This window comes from Chaetura pelagica, unplaced genomic scaffold, assembly GCF_000747805.2.
Source record: "Chaetura pelagica isolate M959 unplaced genomic scaffold, ChaPel_1.0 scaffold66, whole genome shotgun sequence".
NCBI lineage: Eukaryota > Metazoa > Chordata > Aves > Apodiformes > Apodidae > Chaetura > Chaetura pelagica.
The window spans coordinates 4,374,196-4,387,327 of record NW_009953811.1 but is presented as its reverse complement, the minus strand read 5'-3'; the positions used below and the strand labels follow the sequence as shown (position 1 = coordinate 4,387,327).

At 37.6% G+C, this 13,132-nt stretch overlaps 1 protein-coding gene across 1 annotated transcript in view; it reads left to right on the top strand.

The window, feature by feature from the left end:
- Positions 1-10,244, top strand: part of CELF2 (CUGBP, Elav-like family member 2) — a 257,535-nt gene extending 247,291 nt beyond the window's left edge. Inside the window, exons 12-14 of the mRNA XM_010001271.1 lie at positions 2,980-3,123; positions 8,504-8,675; positions 9,992-10,244. Coding sequence (XP_009999573.1) covers positions 2,980-3,123; positions 8,504-8,631 — 272 coding nt within the window. The 3' untranslated portion in view covers positions 8,632-8,675; positions 9,992-10,244. The remainder of the gene's footprint in view (positions 1-2,979; positions 3,124-8,503; positions 8,676-9,991) is intronic.
- The last annotated feature ends 2,888 nt before the right edge of the window (positions 10,245-13,132 follow it).

Below are 13,132 nucleotides of genomic sequence, written 5' to 3'. Positions count from 1 at the left end.
GTCGTAGAATCATCAAATGGTTTGGATTGGAAAGGACCTTAAAGATTATCTAGTCCCAACCCCCCTGCTTGGGCAGGGACGCCTCCCACTAGACCAGGTTGCTCCCACCCTGGTCTTGAACACTTCCAGGGAGGGGGCATCCACAACTTCCCAGTGTCTCACCACGCTTCACAGTAAAGAATTTCTTCCTAATGTCTAACCTCAATCTACCCTCTTCAGTTTAAAGCCATTCCCCCTCACCCTGTCACTCCATGCCCTTGTCAAAAGTCCCTCCCCAGCTTTCCTGTAGCCCCTCTGGGTACTGGAAGTGTAAGATCTCCCTGGAGCCTTCTCTTCTCCAGGCTGAACAACCCTGACTCTCTCAGCCTGCCTCCCTAGCAGAGGTGCTCCAGCCCTCTGATTATCCTTTCTCATATAAAAAAAGCATTTACCACGTAAAAAGGCACTTGTAACAAAAACCATCTCTTTACGGGTGTCATTCTCTCCTCTGGTTTCACATTTTCTGTAATAATGGAGTTAATCTGGTGAGGTTTAAGGTTTTGAGTTAATGACGAGATCTGTTTTCACTTTGAGGGCTTCTTTGCTTAATTGTGGGTCTTACTAGGAAGTAACCAAGTGAATGATTGCGCCCTCTCCCCGCGCCAACTGCAAATAGACCTCAGGAAGTTACTGCTAAGAATAAATGAATACTAATTACAAGATGTTTAGGAAAATGAGGTTACCCTTTTCCTCTCTTCCATTCCCCTGCACGCTTGCCAGGCATTTCGGGGGGTTTGTTTCTGCTTTCTCTTCTCGCGTCCTAATTTCCAGCTAATTCTAGAAGCACAGGAAAATACTGCACGCTTTCCACGATTGTGTCTGTGTTGTCACGAGTGTTCTTGCCAGGGCTAAGTTTCAGAAATAAACCTAGTAAAATATCCTCAAGAGAATTTTTTTTATTCTCAATTGAAATAGTTACCTTGTGCTGTTTTGGGATGTGTTTCCTAAGAAGACAAATTTGACATTCCGTGAGCTGGGTGTCTAATTCTACGGACACTGGAGTTACAGTGTATATTTTCTCTGAATTCCTTGCTTCATTTACTGCTAACAGCTTGGATTATTTCAAATGAAATGATTTTTTTTAATCAACTCTTTTTTCCTCTACTTTGTGGGGTTTTTTTTATTTTTCATCTCACTTTCATCAGTGACAAGAGACTATTTGACACCAGAAATAAATTTTTTGTTTGGTGTAATTGTAAACTACAAAGTGGAGCACAGTTTGATTTTTTTCTAACTATTTTTTTGTCTCTTTATAAACATTCATATCGAGTGCAGGTTAATGTTTATTATTGTGAATTGTCAGTGTCTCTTTTAAAATACAGAGTTTTTATAATATCTTGTTTCTGTTGGCAAGGGATTAAGTTAAAGTGAGTAAATTCCATCACTGAATACTGACAATTATTTGTTGTATCTTAACATGATTTCTGATGATGGAATGGTGAAGAGTGGGGAGTGGTTGAAGATAAACAAATACCAGAGAAAAATCCTATATGAATATTAAATGCTAAGGCACAGTGAACTGCTTCACACATATGCTCTGAACTATTGTTTAATAAGCTTTTTCTAACTGTTTTAAGAAATATTATTTCCTGGAAAGGATATTTTACTTGTAAGAAGGAATAAGTTCCAAGAACTCATTTCAGGTGTCAAAGTTTTTCCCTCTTTTTTTTTTGTCACCCCAAAAAAAACAATTTTCTTTCTTAAAACATTTTTATTGTAATCCATTTATCCTCCCTCATGAGCAGCCTTTTCCTTCAGGCTGAGGGAGAGCAAGCCAGACTGGTCCTCCTGCTATGAGAGAGGTGAGGCGTTGTGACTCTCCTGGAAGGTATTGCGTAAATCTTACGTGCACTTTCCTCTTCCTCCCCAGAAAACCAAGGACATCACATCTGAGGCATACTTATGTTCCATTAAGCAAGGGAATACTTAAGAAGGTTACTCTAGATGAGTTTTTACCAAAAATATTTGTTCTCTTCACATATCACTTAACACTCCTGGTGTCTGCATGTGAAGGCCACATGTCTGGCTTCATCATAAATTGTTTTCTTCCAGATGCCCGTTGCTCATTTCTAGTATGTTATTGTAAAGGAGAAATTGAGCTGGGGAAAAAAATTACCTATTAGTGCCCAGATAAGTGTTTAAACCAACAGCACTAATAATGTGTATCTCACATATTGGTTGGAAAAAAACCACCACATTCAAAGCATCTTTGAGTTTGCATCTTTCTTTGCAAACTCAACTTTGTCTAAAGCCATTTTAATTTCAACCCAACTACTTTAATTTTTTTAAATTTATTTATTTTACAAAGTTTCTTCAGGAGACAGAGTTTTCCAGGGGGAATTTGTATTACGAAGAACACCAAGCCAAAACAAAACAAAACACTGTCATTTTGAAGTGAGTCAGTGCAAATTTAATTCTGAGTATCTTTCTCTCTCTGACTTCCCTGATTTCCAAGTCACAACGTTGCTTTTTTTAGTTTCATGTTCTTTTGAGTTTAAATCTGTGACACTCGAATCTGAGCTCAGCTCATTGCATTTCCATAAGTTCCCACAACTGGATTTAAACTGACAAGCCCATACTGGTGTTTGAAGCAGCAGAGGACTCTTGTGCAGTTCTTGGGGTATTATAAGAGAGTAATACATTGTGTAGCTGTTTTCCTAACCCTAATTATAATGAAAGACACTCGAGTAAATTGAAGAAAGAGGCTGCAGTTTAACTTCTTCTGTAGTAGAATTACCAAGTAAACACTTTTCAAGATAGGATACTCTGAAGAGCTGCATTTCAGCTCTATTCCTTTGTTGATCCACTTGCTTTTGTTCCTTCAAAGCTGGGAAGTGAAATGCTTTCTGACCATCACCTTCAGTAAGTATTATGGAAAAACAGATTAAACATAGCTCTTGTAATAGCTATTTTCATACTTCTTTGTTTGTTTTCTTAAAGGTCCAGAAGGGGCAAACCTCTTTATTTACCACCTCCCCCAGGAGTTTGGAGACCAGGACATTCTGCAGATGTTCATGCCTTTTGGAAATGTTATCTCTGCTAAAGTCTTCATTGACAAACAGACCAATCTGAGCAAGTGCTTTGGTATGTCAAATTTAATAAATCAAATTGCCAAAACCACATGCACTGTAATCAAAAGGGGCCAGGACAGAAAATCAAAAGCAATGTGAGAAATGTCAGACTGGAATCTCACTCCAAAAATAATGGACTCTTGATCCTCAAATAAGCAGGAAGATGCAGACAAACTAGTTCTAACTAAAAATTAGGTATGAAAAAACAATAATAATCTTCCAGTCTGACATCTCTCATGAATGTGTCAAGTACATGAAACTAATTATACCCTATGTTGGGGAGTGTCATTTAGTATACTATTAAACTGCCTTATTATGGTTACCTAATTATTCTCTATTGTATAGCTGAGCCACTTAAAAATGCTCTGTGTTTAACCCATTACTTCTACATTACAGGAATTTCATTCTTCTCAATTAAGTGCAAGATTTTGCAATTAGTGATTGAATGGTGTGTGCATGTGGCTCAGAACACTTTACAGACAGCTGATGTCTAGATGCAGGTCCTGCTTTTGGGGGTGGGCTCCTCTGTGTTATGGAAGGTGGCATCTCCCCTTACCTTGGAGCAAGGTTAAAGGGACCTTCACACCATGAGTGTCAAGTTTCCTAGAGAACACTTTAGCTGCCAGAAAATTCCATCACAACAGAGAAAAAGATGACATGTTGGTATAAAACAAGTTCTGGGGCTGATTAAGTGGGCTAATGTCCTTTGAATAGCATAGATGCATCAGTTCAGTGCTCTGATGAAGTGAAGTACAGAATGTAAGAGTGGCAATCTGTTAGAGCATTGGTCTAATAAATGTGGTTGTGTGAAAGCCATGAGGAAGGTCTAGGCAGAGGACAGAATCTCTTACAGATAAGTTTTGTAAGGTTTGACCTAAAATATTGGAGCTGTACAAGTGACAACTCCATCCCAGAGTAAAGAAATGCAGCTGCATGTATGACAGAAGAGTAACCAGTCCAGACAATCCCTTAGTTTCCGAAACTCTTTAAGACCAACATTGTTTCTCTTTGCTCTGCACCATCCCTTAATTTTGAAGTGTCCCCATTTGAAGTGTCCCTGTAACCATAATACATGTTTCTTAGCTTACAGATCAATATATTTTTAAATCTAGGTTTTCTTAAAATATATCTGTCTAAGGACTTGTCATTCAAGAACAGCTATTGGGCTTTAAGCCATCTTGAAATGATTGATCTAAACAGTTTATTTAAACAGGCAAGACCCAAACACAAGTAGAATTCATCAAGTTACTCAGAAATACCTACTGCACTGGTATCAAGCCTTCCACAATCTTGAGTGTTACTCACCTGATGACAAGCCTTTAGTACATTTGGAAAGTTAATTTGGTTTAGAGAAAGGTTACAACATTGTTTCTGCATTTTTCCACAGTCATTCCTGCCATTTGCAAAGCATTCACCTTCTAAAGCTTTACCAAAAATTGTTCATACCTCAACTAATGCAGTCTGGCAGGTTTCTGCAGTGGGTTAAAACAGTCTCTGAGGCTGTAGCAAATTTGGAAAGTGAAATTGAAATGGACTCCCTATTGATCCAGAGCCAGTTCTGTCAGTGTGTTGGGGTGACAAAATCGTTGTTGAGGTCTGCAGGAATCTTGATGAAATGTCAAATCAAGCTATGGTAATCGAAATGCAGCAGTTGTGGTGACTGCTGAAAGAATGTAGATTACTCTGGGCAGGCGGCTCAATTTCTCAGCTCGCTTCCCACACTTGCTTTATGTGGGTTTCCTTTTACTTTTGGATTATCTACTTACACGTTTGTCTGGCTTTATTGGACAGAATTACCTAACTTAGCGATGTACCAAGGTTATTTTGTGTGAGGGAGAACAGAGGGGTCAATACCCAGCAGATGGAGGAGTCCTCTGTCCCTTTGGCATTAGTCAGCTTTCACTAACATTTCAATTTCTCATTCTTCCTCCCCAGATATTCTGCCACCAGTGAGAGCTCTGCATTATAAAAAAAATATATATATTGCAGTGGCAGAGGAAGTTGAGAATTTCTGATTCAGTAGGTGACAACCTGTGTGATACTTCTAATCACAGGCAAAGCCAGAATTAGTCCTGCTAGTTTAACATACTATCATACTCTGTATGTACCTCCTCAGCTTTATTAGCAAGAATTATCTGTTCGTTGTTTTGGTCCCATATTTTTTTTTAAGTTTTTTTTTTCTCTGTCCTCCAACCCAAAAGTTAGAACAACACTGCATCTGAAGAACCCTTTATCATTAATGGTCATTGCTCTTGGTACAGTTTGGGTTTGGTTATTTTGGTTGGCTTGGCCTTTTTTTCCTCTTGTAATAATAATAATAGTAATGATAATGAAGTTTTGCACCTGCTTGGTGCTTTCTAGAGTTTCCAATCTCCTGCCTGAAGGGGGAGGAAGTCAAATTACAGGTGAGCACAGGTTAAACAGCAGAAAGGTGAAGAGATTGTCCAAGGCTGTCTTCTAGCAGGAGTGGGAAATGAAGGCGCATTCTGAGTGAGTCGCAGGGTAGTGACACACAGTGATTAACTTTTACATCACATTACTTGTCAAATGAAGAATTACTTTTCTTTGCAGAAAATGGACTTTGCTATTATTTGCTTTCTTGTCCACCTCAAGCGAATGCTCAAAAGATTAAATGGTGATGAGGATGACAGGACAGTCTGTTTCTGCCTGGAAGTGCTCTTACATTAGTTCTCCTGAGCTCTAGTTGGTTCTACAGACAAAGGGTGTCACTCTTCAAGCTTATCTCTCACCTTTCATGAATCTTGGAGTAAGAGAAATGAGAGATGTAGAAGTAAGTCAGGGGAGAGGGGACCCAGTGACATCAGAGCATAAATGCAATCTGCCACATAGCAAAACTGCTACTTGAATGACTCAAAATATTTATCCTGGTTATAGAGATACCTAGAGATTTAAAACAAAAATTAGAATTGTTGTGAGAGAGTCTTTGAAAATTAATAAGAGACATCATCCCCATGTAACCTGCAGTTTAACTGTCAAACAAAAAGAATGATGAATGGGGTCAATCAGAAAAAAAGATAAATAAAAGGGGAGAATGCCAGATTCCTCTGTAAGCTTTATAAATGAAGATCCTTGATAAGGGAGAAGATGGAAGTGTAACAGACTAATGTAGCTACAGCATTCTGTGTCGAGACATATTGTGAATCAGAATAACAACTGAATGATAAAGGCTGATTCCACTGATACAGCACAAAGTTGTATGTTTGAATTTGTGGGAACTAGTAATAAGGCATAGAATTAGGTGATTTATCTCATCCCCCTGGAAGGTAAGCATAGCCTGAGCTACTTGTTCTTCTGTCATCAGTGGAGGTGTCTAAATTGGTGACATGAATGATGGGTGGAAAAGCCACCTCTGGGTGTGCTTGCTTCTCTTTGTTCACCACTCATAGATGCCATCTAAGTGACTAGTTTGGATCAGCTGCTTAACTTTCAGGTGGGTAAAACTAGCTAAGAGAAAAAGGAGCTAAGGTAATGAGAAGTTCCTAGCAGAAGACCTTCTGAGTGCACTTAAGAGAACCAAGTGAAATCAGAAAAGCTGTAGAGGAAAGTGCTGAATTGTCAAGTTAGGTAAGAGTAACTATTTCAGTTGTGGAGCACCTGCATTGAAGGTGCTGCAGTTGCCTTCCAACTCATGGTAGATCTCTTTTCTATCCCTGAGACTATCCTAGAGATCAAGGCCGAGATCTCTGAGCTGATGGAAATAGGCACAGGATTGCAGTGCTAAGATAGCAATTGGAGTCATGTGAATAGATGAGATCTCCCAGAGGAAACTAAGGGAAAGGAAGGAAGGAAGAAAGGGAATTATGAAGTGCCCCAGGATATCCAGTAATATTAAGAGGAAATTATCAAGCGGAGAATGCGAGGAAGTAGCAAGAGTTACTAAAACCAAGGTAGGTAGAAAAAAACACTTACTATCCCTTAAGGAGGTACCAGATAATCAACAGAACAACATGAATAGAGCAAATTTACTTTAGCCAGGAGAACGTCTGCAGAGATTTAAGTGTGAGGTGTTTTTGAGTGGAAGGAGCAGAAGTTAGTCTGAATTGTCAGAGAAGAGTCTCAAGTTAAATAGTTTGGTAAAGTTGATTTAAGGTGAAACTATATGAAGGAGAGCAGCTGGACAAGGACCAGATGACTGGATAGGAGAGGGTTTTTCTTTTCAATGGGAAAATTGTATTCTGACACTGAAGATGGAAGAGGGCAGCTGTGCGAAGTAAGAAAGAGCAATAAAAGAACAGGTTAAAATGATTATAAAAAGAGGTTATGAATCAGAAGAGTACAGAGATACTAAGCACAAATAGAGCAAGCTGGTAGAAGAGAGCCCCTGAGAAGCCTGTGTGTTAGGATGAAAAACAGAGTGTGTGGGATCCATGTTTTAACAGAGTGAAGGAATATGTGTTAAGGCAAATTCAAGTGGAAAGAAGAGGGAGCATTTCAAAGCAGATGCATAATAGCAGGCTGAGTACAGTAGTAATTAGCCAGAGCTGAGGCAGAGCAGTCGTTAGGCAAGCTTTGCAATTACTAGTGGGAGGCCCAGATATGAAAATGAATTTTGAGCTTCCAGAATCAGGGATATTTGAGTCCATTATGAACAGAGCACTTTTAGCCTCCTGGGGAAAAGAAAGCTGAGCCAGACCAGCCATTCAGAATTACCCGAGCAAGCATTATCCTCCTAGTTAGTGCTCACAACCAAGGAGCAGAAGACCTGGAGTTCTCATCAAGCCCTGCCGTTGTCTTTACGATGCTGCTTAATTTTGATGCTTACACACCCCTTTGGGGAACAAGAGGCTGAATTAATTAACATTTAATATACCTTGAGATCTTGAACTGAAAGGAGCTGTAAAAATTCGAAATAGTAATACTGCAACTGTCTTAGGCTAAACACAAGAAGATAAGCATTTCATAGCACACAGGACCAGTACACGTGAACCCACATTCAGGTGTGCAAATGGCTATAATCATTGAAGTTTGGGGTTTGTTTCCATAACCAGGCTTTCTGTTTCAGCTTCACATCTGCAGACTGACATAATAGTACTTCCTAAGAGACTGGGAGGTATGTAGATATTACAGTGAAAAGTGTCACAGTAATAATATCTTCAGTCTCTAAGGTAGGTAGCTAAATAACAGACTGGGAACTGCATTGCACCAAAACTGGCCACCTGCATCCCAGCTAGTAAAGAAATACTGTGAAGGTAAAAGGGAAGGCAAAGGAAATCGGAGAGGAAATGGGATATGAAGTGTGATCAAAGAACTAAGTGAAAGTGAGAGAAATGTGTCAAATAAACAGTGATAATAAAATCCTAACAAAAAGCCTTCTGACATTTGTTCTAACCTATTGTTTGCTTTCTCTCCCACCTCCGTTCTGTGTCTCGTAGGTTTTGTTAGCTATGACAATCCAGTCTCTGCACAAGCTGCTATCCAGGCTATGAACGGCTTTCAGATTGGCATGAAACGCTTGAAGGTGCAGCTGAAACGCTCCAAAAATGACAGCAAACCTTACTGATCTTAACCCCAGATGCTTACTGCTCTTATTTTAGCTTTCTTAGGGTAAGTCCCATGAGCAAACCTGTCCTCTGCAGGGGGGTTAAGAAAGAACATATAGCCAACCTTCACCAAGAGACAGTTATTTTTACAGTTACCACTTCCATTTCCCCACTTGTCCTTATTACACTTGGCTCCCGTTTCCTTGCCAAGTAATTACTGAGTTGTGTTACTGTATTTTATTTTGCAGCATAATTTATCTCCTTTAAAAAAAAAATTATAATAATAATAAACGTCTTGGAATTCAAAGCAGCACACACACACAGACACAAAAAATGTGCAATTTAACTCTGTGAACCCTGGTGCCATTAGCACACAATAAAAGTTGTTTTCTATGGATGGATCATATTTTACCAGGGTGGCACCAGCAGTTTATAGGTTAAACAAAATGGCCTCATGCCAGTTGAAGCACTTATTTTGCAACAAAAATTGAAACAAGTCTTTCCACTACATCAACTTGTTTTTTGAGAAGATTTTATTTGTGTTGTTTTTTTCTGTTCAAATCAACGTATTGTTATATATTAGTCTGATTTTACACTGGTCGTCTTTATATTTCACTTTTTTTTTTTAAGTTCTTGTTTTTTGGAAAGGATTAATGTAAAAAAGATTTAGAGATCTGTTTCTAAAGCTACAGGGTTTAAAATAAAATAAAAAAAAAATAAAACGAGTGACAATACTTGATGTTTCTTGAGAGATAAATTTAATAATAATAATAAAAAAAAGAAAGCCACAGGCCTGTAAATTTTATTTGTAAAAAGCATTTCTATTTTTATACAAAATTTTTACTGCCTCAGAAATAATGGAAGTTATTTATTGCCTATTGTTAACTTATTGGATACCTAAAGAGCAGCTCTCTGTGCTAGCTAGATCCTTTGAAGTAGTCTCTAGAGTAATTGTGCCAAGAATGGGCTCTTTTTCACTGTTGAACCCTACACCCTTTACAGTTCATGCTTTTATCCTCTTGTTTGTATCTGTCTGGTTATTTTGTTTGTAGTTTCCATTACCTAGTTTAAAGTTCAGTTGTCTGACCCTTCCCTCCTCCCCGTTACCTTTCTGTTACATTTGTAGAAACTGGTTCTTTCCTCTCTTTTCTCCCCAAAGAGGAATCCATTCTCTCTGACTCCTTTCAGATGGATCCTTTTGGGGTTCCATTGTGCTCTTGTTGACAAGTATTGTAAGTTAATGCAAATTACGTGAACGGCTCATAGACTCTACTGGTAAAAGATTTGCATTAGTTTTTCTCCTGCACCCATAAAAGTGATTTTGTTTGTGCTGCATAGATTCTGTGTAACTTTTTTTCCTCTTCCTTGTTTTTTCCCTAGACATCTCCATGCCCGTTAGCCCATCGTTTGCCTAGCATGTCCCTGTGGCGTCTCAAAATAAAAAAAGTCTCATCGTCCCGTCATTGTTTCTGATGTCTTTCTGACCTCACATCATATTTGGTTCTCCTACTGACCTTTGAGCTAGTTTGACCTTTGAAATTTGCATGTGACCTCATCTAGCTATGAATTCTGGGAAGTCAATGTGAAAAAACATTGCTGCATTCATGCAAGACTGAAATTTATTATTAGATAAATTAATGATAGGATTTAAAAAACAACCTGTGGCAAAATGTTTTGTTCTTTCTTTCCTTTTTTTTTTTTGTTTGTTTTGTTTTCGTTTTTCCTTTGGTTCTTTTTTTTGTTTGGGTTTTCTTGTTTTCCTGTTGGTTTTTTTTTCTGTTGTTGTTGTTGGGTTTTGAGTTTGGTTTGGTTTTGGTTTTTTTTTCATTTCGTAAAAAAAATAATAATAAAAAAAAAAAAACAGACTTGAAAGTATTATACAGGGATTGGCATTCTGCCTGGTCACTGGTGACAATAGCAATATGTGTCCAGAGGCACAGAATGTTGGTTTCTAACAGACTACTTCCAAAACAGTTTGAGAAATAAAACTGTCTGATTTTAAGTCTCTAGAGGTCTGTAATAGTTTTTACATTTTTCAGGCAGTGTAAAGTTTTTTGATAAGGCCATTTTAGGTGGCTCACTTTCTCATTAAAGTATATATATAGAACCACTTTTTGTAGATTAGTATAAGAAAAATATTTACCCTGTTTTAGGGCAAATGCTACCTACTTGTGTCACCTTTTGCTGAACTGACTCACAGTTAGACAATCCATGGTTTAATGCACATGAAATTACCTATATTTTATACTGTTTCAATGTACAGAAGAAAGGTTACTGTAAAATGTGTTACGTTGGTGCTTCTGTGAATTAAGTTGTGGTTTCATCATGAGTCTTATGGTCTTAAGTGTTCTATGTTTATAAAAGGCGAGTTGAAAATTGGTTTACTTGAACAACAAGAACAAAAGCAAGATTTAAAACAAAATGAAACAAAAAAAACACAAAAAAGTTGTTTGCTTAAAAACAAAAAAAAAAAAAAAAAAGAATTTCATGTGAAAAAATGCAAAAATATTCCAGAATAAGTTTGTGTTGGCTTGTGACGCATTGATGTCATTTTTTTATTGTGAACAATTTAGATGTGTTTGTGTTCAGCAAAATGTGATCGGTTTTTCTTTTAAAGAAAAAAAAATAATAATCAGTGAAACTATAGTGCCAAATTCCAAAGGTACTTTCTTCCTAGAGCTTCAGTGTGTTTCTTGTGTGAAGTAATTTGATAACATGGGTATTTTATTATGTGTTTTGTATAAATCCCTAATATTTAAAGAAAAAAAGAGGTTAAAAAGTTTGTTAACTTGCTATCCTGTGGTCTTGTTGCCTGAAATTGTTATTGTTTGTTATTTCTCTTTGATGTTTTTTGTAAAACATTGTATAAGTGCCCATGTTTCACTTTTTTAACCACTCTGCACACATCAATGCTGTGAAAGCAAACCTCACTATGTATTTTCTTCATATTGTATGGAAACCTCTAAGGTGAGAAAGTTTTGAACTTTTAACCCTTTCCACCCAGAGCTGTCTTGAGTGTTAATACCTTTTCTACATTCACCATTTTGCTGTTTATTTTTATATATATATCTATATATATAAATATATATATACTTAGTTTTTTGTGGTTTATTTAATACATGCTTGAAATCAGAACAATGCACAGGGCAGATCTGAAGGACAAAAATATTTTACTGCTGTCTAAATTTCTTCTGTATCTATAACTAAAATTATTTAAAACAGTAATTAACTTGTGGTTTTCCTTTTTAGATTTGGGGGATTTTGTCTTTTCTTAAAGAGCTTTTAATATGCTGCTGGAATATGCTATTCAGTATTAATAAAATGAAAGAAAAAGAAAACAATTCTTTAATTATCTATTGTGTGAGCCACTCCCAGACAGGAGTGGCAAATCCACCATTTGAAAACCTTGAGGAGAAAAAAAATAATAAAAATAATAATAATAAATAAATAATATTTTTGTAATTTAAATAAACGAACTTTTGCTTAAATCAGATGCACTAGATCTTCCTGGATGAAAATTCAGTGTGCACTGCAGTTAAACTACTTTTTATGGATAAAGTTTACATACACTGTAATGTTTGGTGTTACCTGCCATGATTTGTTACGGCAACATATCGGCTTACTCCTGCAGACACTCCTACAGAGAGGAGTAACTTTACTCATACGAGTAGTCCATGGGAATATGTATGTGACTGATGTGGGTGTTTGCTGGAGGAAGCTCTGAGTGAGGAACCAGAAAAAAAGATGCTGGTAGCCCTTGCCACTGCCTTCTAAGTCCAATTAAATTGCGTTTCTACCGCACAAGTAGCGACCAACAACCAAATTTGGTTTCTTTGCTACTGGTACAGAGAATTCATTGCCAATCCAATGCGTGGGAACAGCAGTACCTGCTACTGATGATAAAGTGCCATACCCTCTTCCACCTCCTAGTTCTATCCCATTATTTTTGAAGCCGCCTAAAATTAAAACCCAAGTCCTGTATGAACAACATCAGCTGGTGCACTCTTGTCTCTCATCCCCAACTTAAAATCTTCTTTATGTAGAGCCCTGGGATGGAAAGGACTAGCCTCTAGTGATGCAAAAAAGTTTCCTTCTTATAGCACATGCACTTATAAATAAATGATCTACACTTTTCTCACATGTTTTTACTACTGCTGGGGCCTTCCTACACCCTTTGAGGGCTATTTTGTACTACTTGCAGCAATTTTGCATCTTCAAAGTGTCATCTCACTTCCATTATATTATATATATGTAGAAATATATATATAATATGAGACCATCGTTTGGATTGTTTAGACTGTTTCACAAATTTTTCTCATTGTACCCACGGTATAAATTTCCGAAGCTTTTTTAGATGCCCTGGTGTGTTCTGTGGGTTTTCCAGGCCAGTTAGAGCAGTGAGGCCTTTGGTCCTCAGGTCAGGTAGCTCAGAATTGGGCTGCCCCAAACTACAGTACACGGGATACTGGCTTAGGAGTGGGAGAGGAGGAATGTCTCTGTATGTCCAGTCAACTGAGATGG